Here is a 17,547-nt window from a genome sequence, read left to right as displayed (position 1 = left end):
AATATTTTTCCTTTACGCTTTGATTCATTTGATTTTTGCAAACAAAAATTTTGAGCTCTGATATAAATCTCCCTTTTTTTTTTTTTTTGTTTTCTCTCTTTTCCTCTGTTATTTTTTTGCTGTTTGGAGTGTGTGTTGCTATTGATCTCTCGTTGCAGTGTCAACCAAACAGAGAAGTTTTGCACAAATTGGTTGATAAATTTTATGTTCAGGATTTTTTTAATGATTTGTGTGTCTGTTCTTCATAATCCACAACTGTCTTTTTGACAGGACATGAAGTGTTTATATACACCTTGTCGGGCGAAATGAGGCCCGGATTCTGATAGATTCGTTTCTTGTTGGCTCTGCGAGCGCTTTGGTCATGCAAAGTGTGCCGGTATTCTCGGCCGTGCTGCTGACGCAGTCGCTGATCCGTTTAAAGGCTTAAGATGGTCACGTCCTGACTGTAGGCAGCGGGACATTGACTTATATAAACTTTTCACGGAGACCCGTTATGGTTTCTCGGAATTGAGTAGAAATCTCGGCTCCTTGTGGGAAAAGTTTGAGCTCATTAAGTCTAGGTTTGATGAGTGTCACTTTATTGGACACTCATCTTCTACTCGTAGCGTAGCGTGTGAGACGTCACCTCTGGCTTTCTCCAAATCTAATTCGTTGGTACAAGTTACCGCTCCCTCTAACTCTAAAATGAACGGTAATGTTTCTTATATTGCTGAGTCGGTTGGTAGCAAAACAGTTACAAACAAACCGGCAGGTCCATCGGTTTTAAGCTATGCTGAAGTGGCAAGGGTATCTCCGCCCAGAGCCGCCACTCACTCTAATCAAGCGCCATCGCCTAAAAATAATGAAGAGGAAAATAAATCATCCTCTCCTCCTGGCTGTTCGCGTGTGAATGCTGGTCACCAGACTGGGCAAGTCTCACAAGCTGTCGGTACAAGGGCGATAACCCCATCTATATTTTCCCCAACTCGAAACTCTCCTACCGTGAACCCCCATCGCTGTTGTGTTCTTTAGTGAATTGTTTGATCATAATTTGGGTCAATATAATCGTACCCCTAATTGTAATGGTAGACTGCTTGATCTCTGCTTTGCCAATTTTCCCGAGATTTACATAAATCGTTTTCCACCTTTTAGTTGACCTGAGGATCCTTATTATCCATCAATATGCATTTCCTTTCATCATATTAATGATGGTTTGTTGAAATGCCTTAATGTGCCAAATCAAACTTCTTTAAATAATTATTATGATTTTCATAAAATCAATATTGTATTACTAAAACATCGTCTTTCACATCTGACGCTTGATTTCTCAACCGGTAGTATTGAAAGCTTATTGCCATCGTTCTACAATACATTAAATCTAGCTATTGCTGCATCTGTTCCGATCAAGCATTGTCGACCTCGAAGCAGGTGTTCCCAGTGGTTAAATAAGACAATTAAATATCACACAAATAGAAAAAACTCGCTATTCAAAATATATTCGAAAAGTGGCTCTGCGCTCGACTATTTCGCTTATTCGGTGGCGAGACATAGATTTAACTCCCTCAACCACCAATATTATTGCAGATACAGATTCAGTTCATTAAATCGTCTGTGTTTGCTAATCCTAAATACTCTTTTTAGGGTTGAGTTTTTTTAAATATATTTTTAAAGGGTTGAGTTCTCTAAAATACAGTTGTTCGCCTGGACCTGATGGAATTCCATCATGTGTACTTAAATCTTGCGCTGTCGAGTTATGTGGTGTGATCTCAAAGATTTTTAACATGTCCTTGTATTTAGGTGTTTTCCCTTCATGCTGGAAGAGTAGTTTCCTTATTCCTATCCACAAGAGTGGAAGTAGACAATTTGTTGAGAACTACAGAGGCATAGCCAAGTTGAGTGTCTTGCCCAAGTTGTTCGAGCGAATTGTGACTCAGCATTTGGCCTTTGCCATTAATTCGTATAATTCTCCGCACCAGCACGGCTTTCGTAAAGGGCAATCTACAGTCACTAGCTTGTTAGAGTTTACCTGTCATGTTTTCAAGGCTTTTTCTAGCGGCTCTCGCACAGATGTTATTTACACTGATTTGAGCAAAGCATTTGATATGGTTAACCATAGACTACTTATCTTTAAACTCCAAGCCTCTGGTTTCCCCCCTACTTAGTGAAATGGATAAGCTCTTATCTGCACAATAGATCCTTCAGGGTTTTGCTTAACTCCATCACCTCGGATGACTTCTCCGTTACGTCTGGCGTACCTCAAGGAAGTCACTTAGGTCCTATTTTATTTGGTTTATACATTAACGATCTCCCATCGGTCGTTAATTCCAGCCAGATCTTAATGTATGCAGATGATGTGAAACTGTTTTCCTCATTCTCTGTAGAATCGCAATCACATCAGCTTCAAGGTAACTTGGATAATTTTGTTGCATGGTGCTCTGTGAATCTTTTGAAACTAAATCTGAGTAAATGTAAGAAGCTTTCTTTCTCAGGAAGAAAGTCATTCATTTCTCAGTATTTCATAGATTCACATAAGTTGGAGGACGTCGATTCGATCACAGATTTAGAAGTTCTATTTGACCATAGGTTACGTTTCAACTTGTATATTGAGCTCTCGATTAGCAAAGCTAGGTCCGCGCTTGGTTTTATAAAGAGGTGGTCCAAAGAGCTTGATGATCCCTACATTACGAAAGGGCTGCACATGTGTTTGGTTAGACCCATACTCGAGTATGCCTCTGTTGTGTGGTCTCCTTCATATAGGTGCTACATAGATTCAATTGAATCTGTTCAAAAGCAATTCTTGCTGTTTGCCCTTAGAAATTTGGATTGCCTCCGATTGCCTCTCTTCCTCCGTATGAAAATAGGTTGCTTCTGGTGTCCCTCCCGTCTCTTGAGAAACGTAGATTTGTTCTTGACGTTTCTTTTCTAATTAAAGTAATAAATGGTGCTATTGACTCGTATTTATTACTTGGTGAAATAAGCTTTAATGTCCCTAACCGCTTCTCTAGGCACTTTATCTTGATTAAGCTTAATCAGTGTAAATTTAATTATGAGATGTGTGTGTGTGTGTGTGTGCGCGCGCAGATATAATTACGAACCGTTTAACCCGCTCAGAGTCGTTTGCAAGAACCTAAATGACGTCTACCACTTATTCTCGTTATCGGACTCTTTAAAGTCCATTAAAGCAACATTGCTTAATACGCGCGATTTACCTATGTCGTATTTAAACTAGCTTTTATCCTTAAAAAGTCGTTACGTTTCGAAAGTGAATTATTGTCAATTTATTATCGGTTGCCAGGCTTATGCATGTTTGCGATGGCTTAGGGGTTCATTTGCAATTTGGTCCTGTACCGGTTGTAAGTGTGCTCCTATGCCGATAGTGTACATGCTTTTTTTTCTTTTTTCTTTTTCTTTTTTTTTTCTTCTTATTTGTTTTATTATGCTTATACTCAATTTTATTGTTAATTAATATAAGTTTTGCATTAAGAGCCAATTGAACTCGACTGTTATTTGTTTAGTTGAGTTTCTAATATAAGTGGAATAAATAAAATAAAATAAATACAACCTTTAATTTTTGTTGGCCAAAATAACGATAAAACAATAAACGAAAAAGTAAATTCGAAGGTCTTAAAACTCTTTCATAAGAAACATATCCGGTTTCGTATGGTTCAGCTAAAGTGTAAGAAGTATAAGACTTAAAAACTATTTCGAATTACCTATATGCGTCCAATTATGTAATTTCTTAAGTTGCGTAATTTAAACTGCTTGATTTTTGGACCTTTTTGATACTTGAACATATCGAAGTCGAAATAAGTTTCAACTATTATAACTAGCGATATAACTAATTTTTCAGACATTAAAGCCGTCCTAGATGCTTTTATATAGCGAAAGTTTATATAAAAAACAAAATAGTTTTTTATCATTTAATTTAGTTTTATTTATTTATTTTCCATAAATACAGAATTCAGCTACAGCGAAGATTCAGCTGAATTGCGCAATTAATACATCTGAAGACTTAACCTAATTACAATTCAAGTGAAGGAGTCGTACAACAATAGACAATTAATACAAACATATAAGAAAATAAACAATGTAATATCATCAAATTCCGTATCAGCATTCCGAATAATAGGCTTTAACTATTATTTTATGTAAGACGTCGGCAGCGCGCGAGCATTCAAAAGAGTAATCTTAGTGGATGCAAGAGGATCCGATAAGGAAATAGAGTTTTAAAGGTAATTCTGATTGCTACGGAGAACCATAAGTGGATTAACAAGCTCATAATTTAGCCTGCATCGGCTAAGTTTAATCAAACGAAAGTATCTTGTTGGACAGGAAGGAACGTTAAAATTAATCGCACTCAACAAAAACGGCTACTCAATGGTACCATTAATCAGCTTCACCATTTTGCCACTAATGCCCAATACCATCCTCGGTTTCTCAAGCGATGGCAAGAATATAAGTAGCAACATGTTTTCATAAGGAGGGCGGGGGGCGGATGGCGCATGGATCCCAACACAAGTTTTTTAGAGCAAACAACAAAAACTGCCTTTGCAGAGATTGAATGGAATTCAAAAAGGGGCCTATTCAAATGCAGGACGTACTAAGCTGACGTATAATCCTCCTGTCACATATGCGCCGTCAAATTCCTTCGACGAGCGTTTATTGAAGCCTAGCACTGATATAGCTTCATTCACAGAGTGTTGAATATGCAAATTGAATCGAAGGTTGATGATCAAACAAGATACCTAGGTCAAGAAATGAATCCACCCTCTGCAGTGTATAAAAGATTTCCTTGCGAACATGTTCCACCTTGAAAATGACAGCTTCTCACATTTCTTTTCGTTTAACCACATAAAATTGAAGGACTGCCACGTTACTAAATTATTTACGTCAGTTTGGAAGAGACATCATTGAGTTTCCGAAGTAACCGGCGGAAAAAATTTGACGTAACCTGCGTACATTAGGATATGAGCAGATTCAATAGCTAAGATGAGGTCATCAATGTATAAAATAAACAGCATCGATCCCAACCGACTTCCTCGTGAGACATCGGAAGTGACAAGAATCTCATCAACTTCACTTAAAGTTGTGTCTTTATACTCATTACCGAAGGCCGAGCGGTATATTCATTTTTCCACACCGTTTGCAACGACCGGAAGGAACTATCAAAGAACCCACACAGTATATATATTCGTGATCCATATGAAATTATAAATGGATTTAAGCACGCCCGTCTGTCCGTTTTTCTATCTGAATAGAACAAAACTCTACTGTCCGTAACATGGCGTTGTATTAAGCTGTGAATCATAATAAACGCCCTAATAATCATATTTAAAAGTAAATTTCTTTGACATAAATCACGCATCTGATCTTTTTTTATATCTTTTTCTATATTTCTTCAATTTATTTATATATTAATTATCCTATTTACTTTATTGCTGGCACTCTGTTAAAAAAAACTCATATCAATCTTTAGATTCATAGGATTCAAATTATTAAATTGTCGGTCTTACCCACCAACCACAACAGAGTAGGATATTAAAAAAATTGCACATTCGCGTGTTTTAAATGTAATTCGTTTTTTTATTTTTTCAGTATTATTATTTCTATTATTATTATTATTATAATTAATAATCATTGATTTAAAGTTAATTAGACGAGGAGTCAAATAACAATCACATATACAATTATTTTATATCCACTTATGGTTTGGGTAAATGTTGTTTCACGACTACATGTATATATGTATAGTTAAAAATGTTTTTCACTCAGAACTCAAATCTAATTATAATAAAAAATAAATGAATAGTAAAACAAAAACTATATGTATTCGTGTTAAGTCAAATGTTAAACTCGCATCATCAGAACTAAAAATACGAAAATCGCTCAAATTTTTATTACTTATATGTATATTATTGAGTTTAAGGGATATCATTTCTCTAAACTCGCATTGGTTTACGTGTTTTGTTTTTCGTTCATTTAATTGATTTAATGATCTATTCCCCAAATTCGCTGTTGCCACTTCTATTCTAGCGATTTTACCTATTTTGAAGAATTGTATAATCATGCAGATAACCAAGCGAGCAAAATGACGAACAGAATCGGTCTCAGAATCCTAAATACAAAAAATTACGAAATATTTAAATGCTTTCCTATCGCAAGAAATGATGCGAGATCTTCGTTTTAGTCATTTAAACATACGACAAACGTCTGACTATGTGTATCAAAAGTGTAATGTTTTCTTTTTTTTAACGACAAAAACGATTAGTTATTTTCAAGGCCCTTTTAAGAGCATTGGCCGCGCTAAAGACAATGTATTTGTAAAAATTTTTATTTTTATAATAACGTAAACATACACTATATATATATAAATATATATATATATGCATATATATACGCGTATGCATAGATTTGCATATATGCGTGATGTTAGGTGGTACATTGAATTATTCATTATATATAATTTTTTTCACTTAATTTTTATATATATATTTATTTTGGACAACTTTAAATTTGATCAATTTTTTCTTATCTGTATTTGAAATAAATATTACTAAATTATTCTTCGAAGAAAGATACCATAAACAATACTAATTAATTCATATCAGTACATGCAAACGCCAAATCTGTGTATATGTACGAATAGACGTATTATCTTACAGCCATTAGAAACAGTATAATACGATTGATTTTTCATTAAGTGCGTAATATTTAGATGTATGCAATACAGAACTTTTAAGCACTGCATTTTCTGTCCGTATGTCCAATAACGTGGTTTCAATTTGTCGCTCAAACTTAAATATCTCAGCCAAAGCTGAGTAAAATCAAATTCCCTTCCATTCTACGCGATTGAAAATCGTGCAATTAAATCTGTACGGCAATCATCCATATTAAATTACTATTACTCATTTTTGTCCGCATATATGGCTATTTTTTTTTCGCTTATTGCCATTATGAATATTGGCTTTGAAACTTTTCTACAATATCGACCTTCATTCTGAGTTCATCTCTTTTATTTACTTATTGGAAATTTAACCACAATTTAGAAAATATCTGCTAATTAGAGATTTCACTTCTTATAATTATTAATCTTTTAGATACACGTATCTATATTGCATGTATGTCGCGTTACAAGTTTGCAATAATATGCTTACGCTTTCATACACTGAAATGGTGTTATACACAGCACAGCTGGCATATGTATTATGTTATACTTGCATAGCTGCATATGTACACTTGTACAGCATGTTATGCTTACATTGATATCATATTAATACCCTTTAGTTTCGGGTTAAATTTAATAAAAGACAATGGTCGAATTTAATTTCTTTCGTGGATTTTGTTTATATAATAATTTTTAATTTGGATACCAACAAAACACCATTTTTAAATAAAATTATTTACACATTAACACCAAGTCTTGCAAGGGATCTTTATAGCATTCATTATAAATCTCTTACCCCCTTATTTCTTGTAAACGCACGCTATCTCGTGCAAATAAAGATAAAGGCAAACAATTGATATTGACTATAATATTTTTTCGACGATTCGCTCCGATCTCCGTAATCACATTGTTCACGAAGGCATTCTATAATTATCTCTTATAATCTCTTATTATCAAGAAAAAATCTTTTAAAAGTCGATTCATAAACTTTTGTATGTAGATCGAGTATGTACTCTCTATTAACAGTTATGACGCTTGCGGAAATAATATCAACACTTAAAGATCTCATTTCGGAAAAAAAGGCCTTGTTTCGTGGTTTTTATTCCAATCATTTTTTATCTTTGGCACGCACGTTTCAATCATAATAATAATAATAATAATAATAATATGTCCTTTTTTGCATACGACTTATGTAGTACGGTATACTCGTTCCAGTTAGAATTTTTCATATTATTTCCATACTGGTAAAGGCTTACTTATTTCGTTTAACATAGTTTATCTTCCTACTTAATAATCAAATGCAACTTAATGATAAGTTTTAGTTATACGCTTAATACCATAAAATTTTGTTTTTTCCTTCTCGTTCAATGTTTACTAAAATTTGGCAAAGTGTTTAGGAAGAAAGATGTTATCTATATATTTGTAACTTTTTCAGATTAGCAAATAATAACGATTACTTGATCTAAGATTTAATTTGCATAAGAATTTCAAAGAGTTAATCAAATCCAATGTGCTTTCGACATTTCATCGAAATACACAACATATTTTCGAAATTAGTTTTAGATTATTTTACGGGTTTACTGCTTTGCAAAAAATTTCTACTTAATACATTTAACGGCATATAATCTCTACTGTAGTGTGCTTAGACAAAAATAATATACAAAGTATTTCGAAATTGTAGATGCTCACCATGGAACTAGAGCTAGAAAATTTATGTTGTTTTCGATCTTTTCTGTCCTAATGAAAGACACCTGACTTCTGATCGGCAGAAAAAGGATGATAGAGAGAGAGAGAGAGAGAGAGAAAGAAAGAGAGAGATAGAGAGAGAGAAAGAAAGAAAGAATGGGAGAGAATTGATTAATATATTATTATCGTATTTTCTCTCTTTCTTCTTTATATTATACCATATAGCATGCTCACTGGACTGCTAAAACTTTCCGGGTGGCGACTTAAGTGTTCTAAATTCAACTCTAATTGGCACTCTGCTTGTAGCAGATCCTATGTTATCCACGAAACGAGCGGTAAAAACTTATTCTCTATATTATATTATTATTATTATTTTTTTATTTATTTTATTTATTCTAGCAAGTTTTTCACCTGGTTGCCCCTTACTATAGCAGTTTAGGCATCGCTTTTTACTCTCAACACAGACGCGATTTAAATTATATCTATATGTATGTGTTGGTCTCCCCAAACGCATACTTAAGATTTTCGTTGCTTTGTCCACATACATGCTTAAATATTTTTAGTATCTAATGTGTTTTGATTTAAGTTAACAAAATGATTTAGCTTTTCAGTCGACATGTGTAGGTAATTCACTTTAAATCCGATATAAGCCTTGATATTAACTGCCATTCACATCTACAGTTATCGGAATATGAGCACATAGGCCACCATGCGCCAGACCACTTGAATAATGCAATGGTGGCGAGGCTGGAGGCGTAAGAGGTGAATTTACCAACTTACCATTGCTAGGTAAGTTCAGAGTAACAGATGCAGGTGGTTGCGGTGGTGGAATTACTGAGTAAACACTATTCATTGATTTTTCCTCGCCTGGCTTATGCAACTCTTTTAATTCATTTGTATGCATATCCACTGCTGGCGCTAATTCATCTATATTATCGGTTTCCGTCTCTATTTCACTCTCATTCGTTAGTGGTAAAGGAGACGGTGGTGGGGGCAAAGAGTCCAATTGAATTGTATCCGGTAAATTCGCATCATTACTTAAAGCGCCATCATTATTAGGCGGGGCTGGTAAAGTTATTATACTATCATAACCATTTTCGCTAACAATCTCGGTTTCCTCCTCTAATCCAATCGTTTCGATCAACGAATTATCGGGTATCAAATCGGGGAGTAACTCGTTCGCGGTCAGTGGAATATTATATTCTCCAATGGAATTATTTAGGAGAGATGGGTGTCCCAAACTATTAGACCTAATTTCAGAAGCTTCTTTTTTTATTTGAGTCTCATCATTATTTACTAAATTTATTTCCTCATCTGTTGGATGAGATAGTTCCTGAACATATTCTTTCTTCAGGACAATGCCATTGGTTTCTTTTTCTTTTATTTTTAAGTGATTATATTTTACTTCATCGCTCTCATCACATTTCTCACATATGTCATCTGAATTTATAGAAACAGTTTTTCGTTCAATCATTTGTTTATGATGCAAATTCTCGATTGGCTTTGTGCTTTCACTGATGGTCTGCTTAGTTATGTCTTTTTCTTTTGCTTGCCTCTCAGTTACTTCTGAACTATGTACCAGATGGCATTTTATAATGTTCTTTTTAACCGCTTCGATCTTCAGTTCCTTATTTTGACCCAAATTTTTCTCTTGATTATGTCCATTCTCCGAATTGTGATCATCGTCTTTTAAGTTGTGTTTTGTGTTTTCTGTGTTGATCACATTTTTAACTGGCGACACTAACGCATAATCATCATTTTCAATAACATATAATGCTTGATTTCCGTAATTATAAGCCTTATTGGAATCATTGGACGACGTGCTACTCAAATCGGATTGCGACAAGCCCGTGTTTGCTTGCGTTAAGTCGTTCTCAATACTTTCTTGTTGAGGTGAATGTACTGGCTCGTCGACTTCTTCGATTTGATGAAGATTCCTAGACAGCTCTTCATTGTCAGGTGGGGGGGAATGAATTTGAACCCTTTCATTATTGTGAGTGGTTTTGTCTTTCATCACTTTGTAGCCTATATCACCGTTTTGCTTATTATCAAAGGCGGCTAGCATTCGCTCTGAACTTTCAGCAATTGGACTCTCGGGTATGCACTTTGAATCGATACCACGAGCTACCTCAACCACAAAAACCCCATGTTTGTTATAATCCATTTTAGTTTCTCGAGCCACACGTGATATATCCTTAAAAGACATTGTTAAATGCACAGTGGCGTACCATAAAAATTTATAGAGCATTATCAAGCAACAAATCAAAATACATTGAAAAAACATCAAAAGCTAAAAAAAAAAAAAAAAGGAAACAAGATGAAACGTGCATGAATGTAAGTGAACACACAGCCTAAGAAAATCCATTTTAATGGGGTGGAGACCGTTTTAGAATATAAACGAGTAAAACAACGAGCAGTAACGTATGCAACACTACACAAATAGACTATTTACACCGTGTGTATGTGTTTTTAAAGACAACAACCAAACATATAAAATATTTACAACATCAATATCACAATAGGGAATATGTTAAAATTGTACGTAAAAGAGAGACAGAGAGAGAGAGAGAGAGAGAGAGAACAAGACAGAGAGAGAGAGAGAGAGAGAGAGAGGCAAGAACACATCTAAAACATAAAGAGTTAAAGAAAGAAGCACAACGAACTGTGTCGACTTACATTGCGCTCTTCGGTCTCTACAATTAGTAAATTATTTTCCAAGGTCATCTTGGTAATTGAACCATTTGGACCACACTTATCTCCTTGGGTGGACTTTATCAAAGACGCCACAGATAAGGATAACAGCCCATCATTAATTTTGCAAGAATTTATACTTAAAGCGCGATTTGAACTCTCTAAGTGAGTAGACGCATTCACTTGGTTTATATTTTGAAGGTTATCGTTGGACAGTGGTTGACTTTTTGTTAAAGTATACTGTCGTTCACTTTCTTGGGATGTATGGGATGGAACAGTAGGCGACTGTAATGGTAAAGTAGAGAGGAAAAGAGAGAGAGAGAGAGAGAGAGAGAACTAGTAGAGAAGAAGCCTTCAAAATTTAAGTCTAATATATTGGAAATTTCTTCAATAATGTCCAGTCTGCTCGTTTTCTCTAAAAAAGCCAATCATTTCGGCCCGTCTATTATAAATAATTAAGGAAATTCTGTTGTTACAATAATATTATTCAACTCGTAAGATTTCTTTCGTCCAAACTCGTAGGACAATTGTAAATAATTGGATGATGATGACCGCAAATTAAAATACAATAAAAATATAGCGAGTAATTCAGAGAGGTAGAGAGAAAAAGAAAGAACTAGAGAAAGAGATAGAAAGAGAGAGAGAGAAAGCAAATAGGGAAGAAAATGACAGAAAATAACAAATTCGGATAAACCCGAATTTCGTACACACCACCTATTTTATTAAGTTTTAAACTTCACCCACATTGAATTTGTTCGATTTCCAACATTTTTTGTATTTAAACATAAACATTTTTTTTTCTAAAAAAATTGCGTAAAATTTCCGAATAAAGTGGACGCTAAAGCAGCTCGATCTGTAGTATTATTCATTTATGTTCTAAGGTAAAACACAGACAGACTTGAGAATTTTGTAACTACTTTTCATATTTCAGTTAATAAATTTGCCCTAAAAATTGATATAATTGTTTAATAATACTGAGCCATTCAATTGTAAATTTGTTTTTCGATGGAATACAAGGGAATGTACCACCACGTTATATAGTAAGATCCAAATTAAGATGGATAGATCAATAGTTTATGGAAGTCTTTAAATAAATTAGCCGGTGGTGGATGTGAAGAGAAAGAACTGAAAGTAAATGGAAACGATAATAAGGAAAACATTGTTTTACCTCATCTCTTTCAACACTGTCATCGTATGAACGCTTTCCGGTCAAATTCTTAGCCTCCGGATTTACAGCGTTGTCCGCTGAATTTGATTGATATTTATTGTAAAGATATCTTAGGAAAACGTAAACAACAGATTATGGTTAGCGTGAAAAAGTAAAAGTAAATACGAAAGATATGCAACGAAATCACTGATTTTAATATTTTATTTCTCAGTACTTACCTTAAAGCACAAAACATCGAAACACTAACAACCAGCGGTAGTATAATAATAAAAAATCCAATTACTAGAGAAACAAAGTTTACCATCTCTGTAGAATGAATAATGATTTTGAAAATATGGCAAAAAAGACATTAGCAACTTTTTCTGTATATCAGAGAAGTTAACAAACAGCACACTTGGCAATATAATCAATTACTACCACCACTACGTCTCTTAATTATACTCACCAGCATCTTCGTCAAGTAAATCATTAGAATCTATATTCAGAGAAGAAAATGCTGTGGCATTACTTAAGCGCTCTGCCGCTACCGAAAAAGTTACGTTGAAAGAAGTATTATTAACGCCTGTTTTGCTAAGCAACTCTTTCAGTGTTTCATTTTGTTCATAGCCTCCAACATCTGCCATCAATTCGTCTTTACGCATATTATTAACGCCATAGTTCACTGAAAAGTGAACATAGTCGGCTGCATGATTTGGTTTATTGTTCTTTATGGCAGATGGATTGCCAAAGGGGTATGATCCCTCAACACCATCAAAACCGCCATCAGCACTCTCATCTATAAGGTCGCCGCCGTACTGTATTGACGACTCGACAAGTCTTGCTTCGTCGTTGCCATTAGTATTCATGGCATTCTCGTCAACATAGTTGATGTTGTTGCTGTTTTCGTTTTCATATACGCCTGAGCGATGCTCTTGCGCTTCGTTGGGCATGAAATCAATTTCTTTCAGTTCAATTTGAGGTGGCAGTTCACCTATGACGGGTACCCCTATAGAAATTTCGGGCAATATCGCTGGTTGTATAATAATATCAGGCCGATGTGTATGAATGTGTTCTGGTGCCAGATTGGTAGTCGCCGTAATGTCTGGACTTTGTTCGACTTCAATTATGGACTCTCCTACGTAAGTAACGTCAAGAGGTGGAGCGGCCTCGTTTTGATTACGATATATTTTTAGGGAATCTGCTTGGTTATGTCGCGGAGACAATATAATATCCTCCTCGAATAGGTGATGAGGTTGAAAAGTTTCTTCCTCGCCATTATGTATATTCGGATTCGTGCTCGCCATATAGTTAACTGGGAAAAATTGATTTTCCAATTTCGTTTTACGTTCTTGTTGTTGTTCATATGGAGTTTTTCCAGTCGGTAAAGATTCTCCGACCTTAACTTCTGTATTGGAAATATAAAAGATTGTGTCAGAATCTCTGTCAAAGCTGGGTTGATAAGGAGGTGGCGGAGGAGGTGGAGGAGGTGTTGCAAAGTTATCGCCCATGTTAGGCGTGAATAATTCATCATTGCTTCCAATGGATTTTAGTTTTGGTTTTGAATGTGTATCATTATCCGTATCGACTATTTCCACTACCAGAATTTCGTCACTACCCCCTTTATTGCGAAAGCCATCCGGAGACTCTGTTTGTCCCGTTGCTAAATTGATAGGTAGTCTAACATTAATATCGTTACCGCCTTTACCTTCGTAATAATTTTCTGGTTTATCATTTTCATTGACTACGTAATCGTTATGGGTGAAAGAAAAATCCAAATCTTCGCTATCATTGCCTCCGAATGATTCCGAAACGTTAATATGAATTTCTATGACCGCAGGCTCTGGTCTGCCGGAGACCACACGCACAGCCGTCAAATTAATTGACTGCGGTGTAGAGGTCTCACTGCGATCTATTACATATTGAGTGAAACGTTCTTGCTGTATGGAAGATGAAGGTAGTTTAGTAGTTCCTCGAACTGAAGTACTATTCGAAAAAGGAGATGCCTCGAAGTCTTTAAAGTTAGTAGAAGCTACAATAGAATCTACTGTAGAATCGTACACTTCAATTTGTATGTCAGAAATTTTTGATTCTGTCTTCTTTTCCAGTTCAGCAGGTGTTCTTTTGGAAGTAAATACTACGTTGCCGGGCTCCACTGGAGTTCTAGTAACCACAATCATTTCTGGAACTTGAAATACTGTGGTAGAGAGAACAGTTGAAAATAAAGTTTCGTGTTTTATAGAAGTTGTGTTAGCGAAATTAGTGGTTAATGGTAGCCCTGCGGAAGTCGGTAAGAATTTTATTGTAGGTTTAATTCCTGCAATATGTCCCTTGTGTCGTCGATTTTCAATAGCTGCCTTGTAAAGTGTTTTTTCATTTGTGTCATTCTTATGAGGACGGTGAAATGTTCTTTCAGCCGTGATTATTGGTCTCAAATAGTTATATATTTTTACTAAGTTATCTGGGCTACCGGTAGTGGTGGTTACATCAATGCTTATAGTTTCATTGTCATTCCGAACTAATTTTGTTATATTTTCTGACGTTGAATTAGTGTTTGGCTTTTCAAGGGCGTCGTCAATGTCAATTGTTTCGAGAAAATGCTTATCAATCAATTGTTTCTTCTTAGTTACCTTTACGCCATCATGTCCGTCACTATAATGATACTCATGCGCGGAATGATTTAAATTTTGAATTGCTCTAAAGTCATGTTTCTCTAGATCGATAAGCTTTATGATGGTTTCGGGTGTAGTTGCGGCAGAAAGCCCTCCGCGTAATGTGGTATTCAGGTCAGTGGCATTCAACTTCATCTGCTTATCTTCTTCTGTTTTGATCGTTGCGAATGGTGTAAGCGGTAATTTAGGTGTTGTAGTACATTGAAACCCGATAATACTATTTGCCCTACGCTCATGTTTTTTTGTGGTATTTGACTCATCATTCGTTTTAAATAAAATAGATTCTTGTTGAATTTCTATGTTATTAGATTGTTTTTTTTTATGAGATGCCGTAAGCGTAACGTTTTTGTTTAATACTAATGCGGGTGGAATTTTTGTAATGCTTATATTGTACGCGTGATTTTGAGTACCAAGCGACGTCTGCATTGTGGTTGTTTTATTTTCATTTAGCTTCTCATCAATTTGATCTTCATTGGGTGCGCTTACCTCCGAATTCCTAGCATTTGTTGGTGACGTTTTCATTGTTGGTTCACTTTCTCCATCAAATTCTATATGTTCACGTTCTTTTGGTAAATTCGACGTGGCTTCCGTTAAAGAAATTGATGTTGAAGCTGTCGCTAATGATCTGAGCGATATAGCTTTCGACTGTGGTGCATATTTTCTGTTGTTGGCCTTGTTATTCATAATGGATTTATCCATTAATTGTTTTCCTGATGCCAAATGTTGTAATTGATGTGCATTGGCAAAAGTTGCAAGCATTGCTGTACTATTGCGTGGAAATGGCTTAGGCGCAAAAAGTGGCGTCATTGTAGTATCCTCAGTACTTGTGCTAATATCGATACTACCAGAAATTTTGAATTCTTTTATTTGGGATGGTGTTGCACCGCGAGCCGATTTCGTTATACTAATAAATGCAGTTTTCTTCCCCGCTTTATATAAATGCATATCTCTTGCAATTGTTCCATTCGTAATTCCCGGTTCCTTGTTAAATTTTAGAATTTTTTTATTTTCTTTTGTTTTATTTAATTTTGTTTTGTCTGTGAGGATTTCAGCGAATTTCGTTGTCTCCTCTTTGATAGCCTTTGTCGATTTGAGCTCATAATCTCTCTTCGTATTCTGTTTTATACCAATTTCAGAGGAGGTTACCATTAGCGTCGGAGTATTACCTTGAACTCCTATGGTTAGATGATGGGTGGTAGTGGGCGCTCCCTGGATTGCAGCATAATATTCCAAAATGATGGCAATTAATACACACCAACGTATAAATAAAAAGCTTAACATTTTATTTTAAGTTTTTGGATTTTATTGGTCTGAAGAGATTCTCAAAAAGTAAATTAATTACTGTCAGACATTTCACGGGTGTTTACCCGAGCTTGCTGCACTTTATTGTTTTTCATATATTTACTAGTTTTCTGCTACACTTATACTGCACCTTCACTGCACTAATGACTATGTGTACACAAACGAAATATTTTATCCTGCCGGCTTCTTAAGTTTTAAGAAAATTGACAATAATTGTTTAACACATAAGCAATTTTTATTCGATTTCGAAATGTGCTATGCACAATTCTTTGAACCACTTTCTCAAGGACTATGAAGGATATTAAATGCGTTATTATTTTAAATTACATATGTACGCTATTATTCTGCAAGGTAATCCAGGTCCTTACAAAAACTAATTCAATGCTCAGATAAGTTTATATTGAAAGAAAAGTCAGCACAGACATCTTTTGTATATTAATATATAAAATGAAACGTTACTCGTATGTTCACCCTTCAGTTGCATTAAAAGTTCTTATTTACTGCTTTCATCCACACATTTTTTTAAACATTTTTGCAATTTCATTTCATTATTTCAAAGTATTTAAGGAAATCATTTTAAAAGCTTTTAAAAAATTATATTGTGTTCATAAATTTGGCACAAAAAAATCTTATTCATTTTCCTTAGTAATACATTTCCATTATTTTTATTAGATTTTTAAGTTTTCTTTTTTTTTTTTTCAAAGCGTTTCTCTTCGATTGCAACCGTAAACAACAAGATTCAAATACGTACTGTGAAATTTTCCTGTCATCTCCTGACTAAAAGGAGTTATTATCAGCAATAGAATTTGTAGAGATTTCGCAACGGAGACTGGATAAAAAGCTTTTTTACCGACCGCATATGCTCTTCAAAAGGCTGATTTTTCCTCTCCTTAAATACATTTTAATACGTTTTGCTCTTGCTTTCCTCTCAACATCGCGAGAAATCGGCCATTTCCCATAAGGTTTGTTTATATTGTTTATGTTTTCTGTAAACATACAGACAGAAGAAGGACATGTTGCTTTCTCTGGTTTATTTTGATTTGCTTATTCATTTCCATAAGCTTGCATACATTGACATATACTTACTATGTCCCAACGAAATTATAATATATTTAAATAAATAGGAATCTAAAATATTTATATCTTCGTAGTTCTTTTATAAGACCTCTTTATTATGGTTGCTTTTGTGAATTTAAATAAGGACCCTAAAAATTTTAGTTAGATTGTTACGATTACAATTGCGTAAGGAGACAGAGGCTTAGCAGTACTCGTAGGTTTGCAAATCTCAACAGCATTGATGAGAAAATGGCTTTTATATCATTTAACATTAACGACCCTTATCTCAAGTGCAAATTGAACGAATTCATTTAGGATATATATGTGTAAAGTGAATTAAATAATTAAACGAC

At 34.8% G+C, this 17,547-nt stretch overlaps 1 protein-coding gene across 2 annotated transcripts; it reads right to left on the bottom strand.

Annotated features, from left to right (window-relative positions):
• Positions 1 to 8,472: 8,472 nt before the first annotated feature.
• LOC119637625 lies at positions 8,473 to 16,693 on the bottom strand. 2 transcript variants are annotated; one of them, XM_038033803.1, is made up of 5 exons: positions 12,634 to 16,693; positions 12,407 to 12,494; positions 12,189 to 12,297; positions 11,006 to 11,305; positions 8,473 to 10,523 (listed from the first exon to the last, which is right to left on the bottom strand). In XM_038033803.1, the coding sequence occupies exons 1-5, from the start codon at positions 16,115 to 16,117 to the stop codon at positions 8,988 to 8,990; spliced, it is 5,517 nt and encodes a 1,838-aa protein (XP_037889731.1). In that variant the 5' UTR covers positions 16,118 to 16,693; the 3' UTR covers positions 8,473 to 8,987. The 2 variants fall into 2 exon arrangements, with proteins under 2 accessions (XP_037889731.1, XP_037889732.1); XM_038033804.1 differs by lacking the exon at positions 11,006 to 11,305.
• Positions 16,694 to 17,547: the final 854 nt, after the last annotated feature.

The sequence above is a fragment of the Glossina fuscipes genome, unplaced genomic scaffold, assembly GCF_014805625.2.
Source record: "Glossina fuscipes isolate IAEA_lab_2018 unplaced genomic scaffold, Yale_Gfus_2 60, whole genome shotgun sequence".
NCBI classification, from domain to species: domain Eukaryota; kingdom Metazoa; phylum Arthropoda; class Insecta; order Diptera; family Glossinidae; genus Glossina; species Glossina fuscipes.
Note: the sequence above shows the minus strand (reverse complement) of the source record. Positions and strands in the feature narration are given on the sequence as shown.

Bases quoted from the DNA above. Each gene is read 5' to 3' on its own strand.
- LOC119637625 (XM_038033803.1), bottom strand. From the start codon at position 16,117: ATGTTAAGCTTTTTATTTATACGTTGGTGTGTATTAATTGCCATCATT. The intron at 12,495-12,633 runs GTGAGTATAATT...TTCATTCTACAG, and splicing joins TTTACTTGACGAAGATGCTG to AGATGGTAAACTTTGTTTCT. The intron at 10,524-11,005 runs GTAAGTCGACAC...ATGTCTTTTAAG, and splicing joins TAGAGACCGAAGAGCGCAAT to GATATATCACGTGTGGCTCG.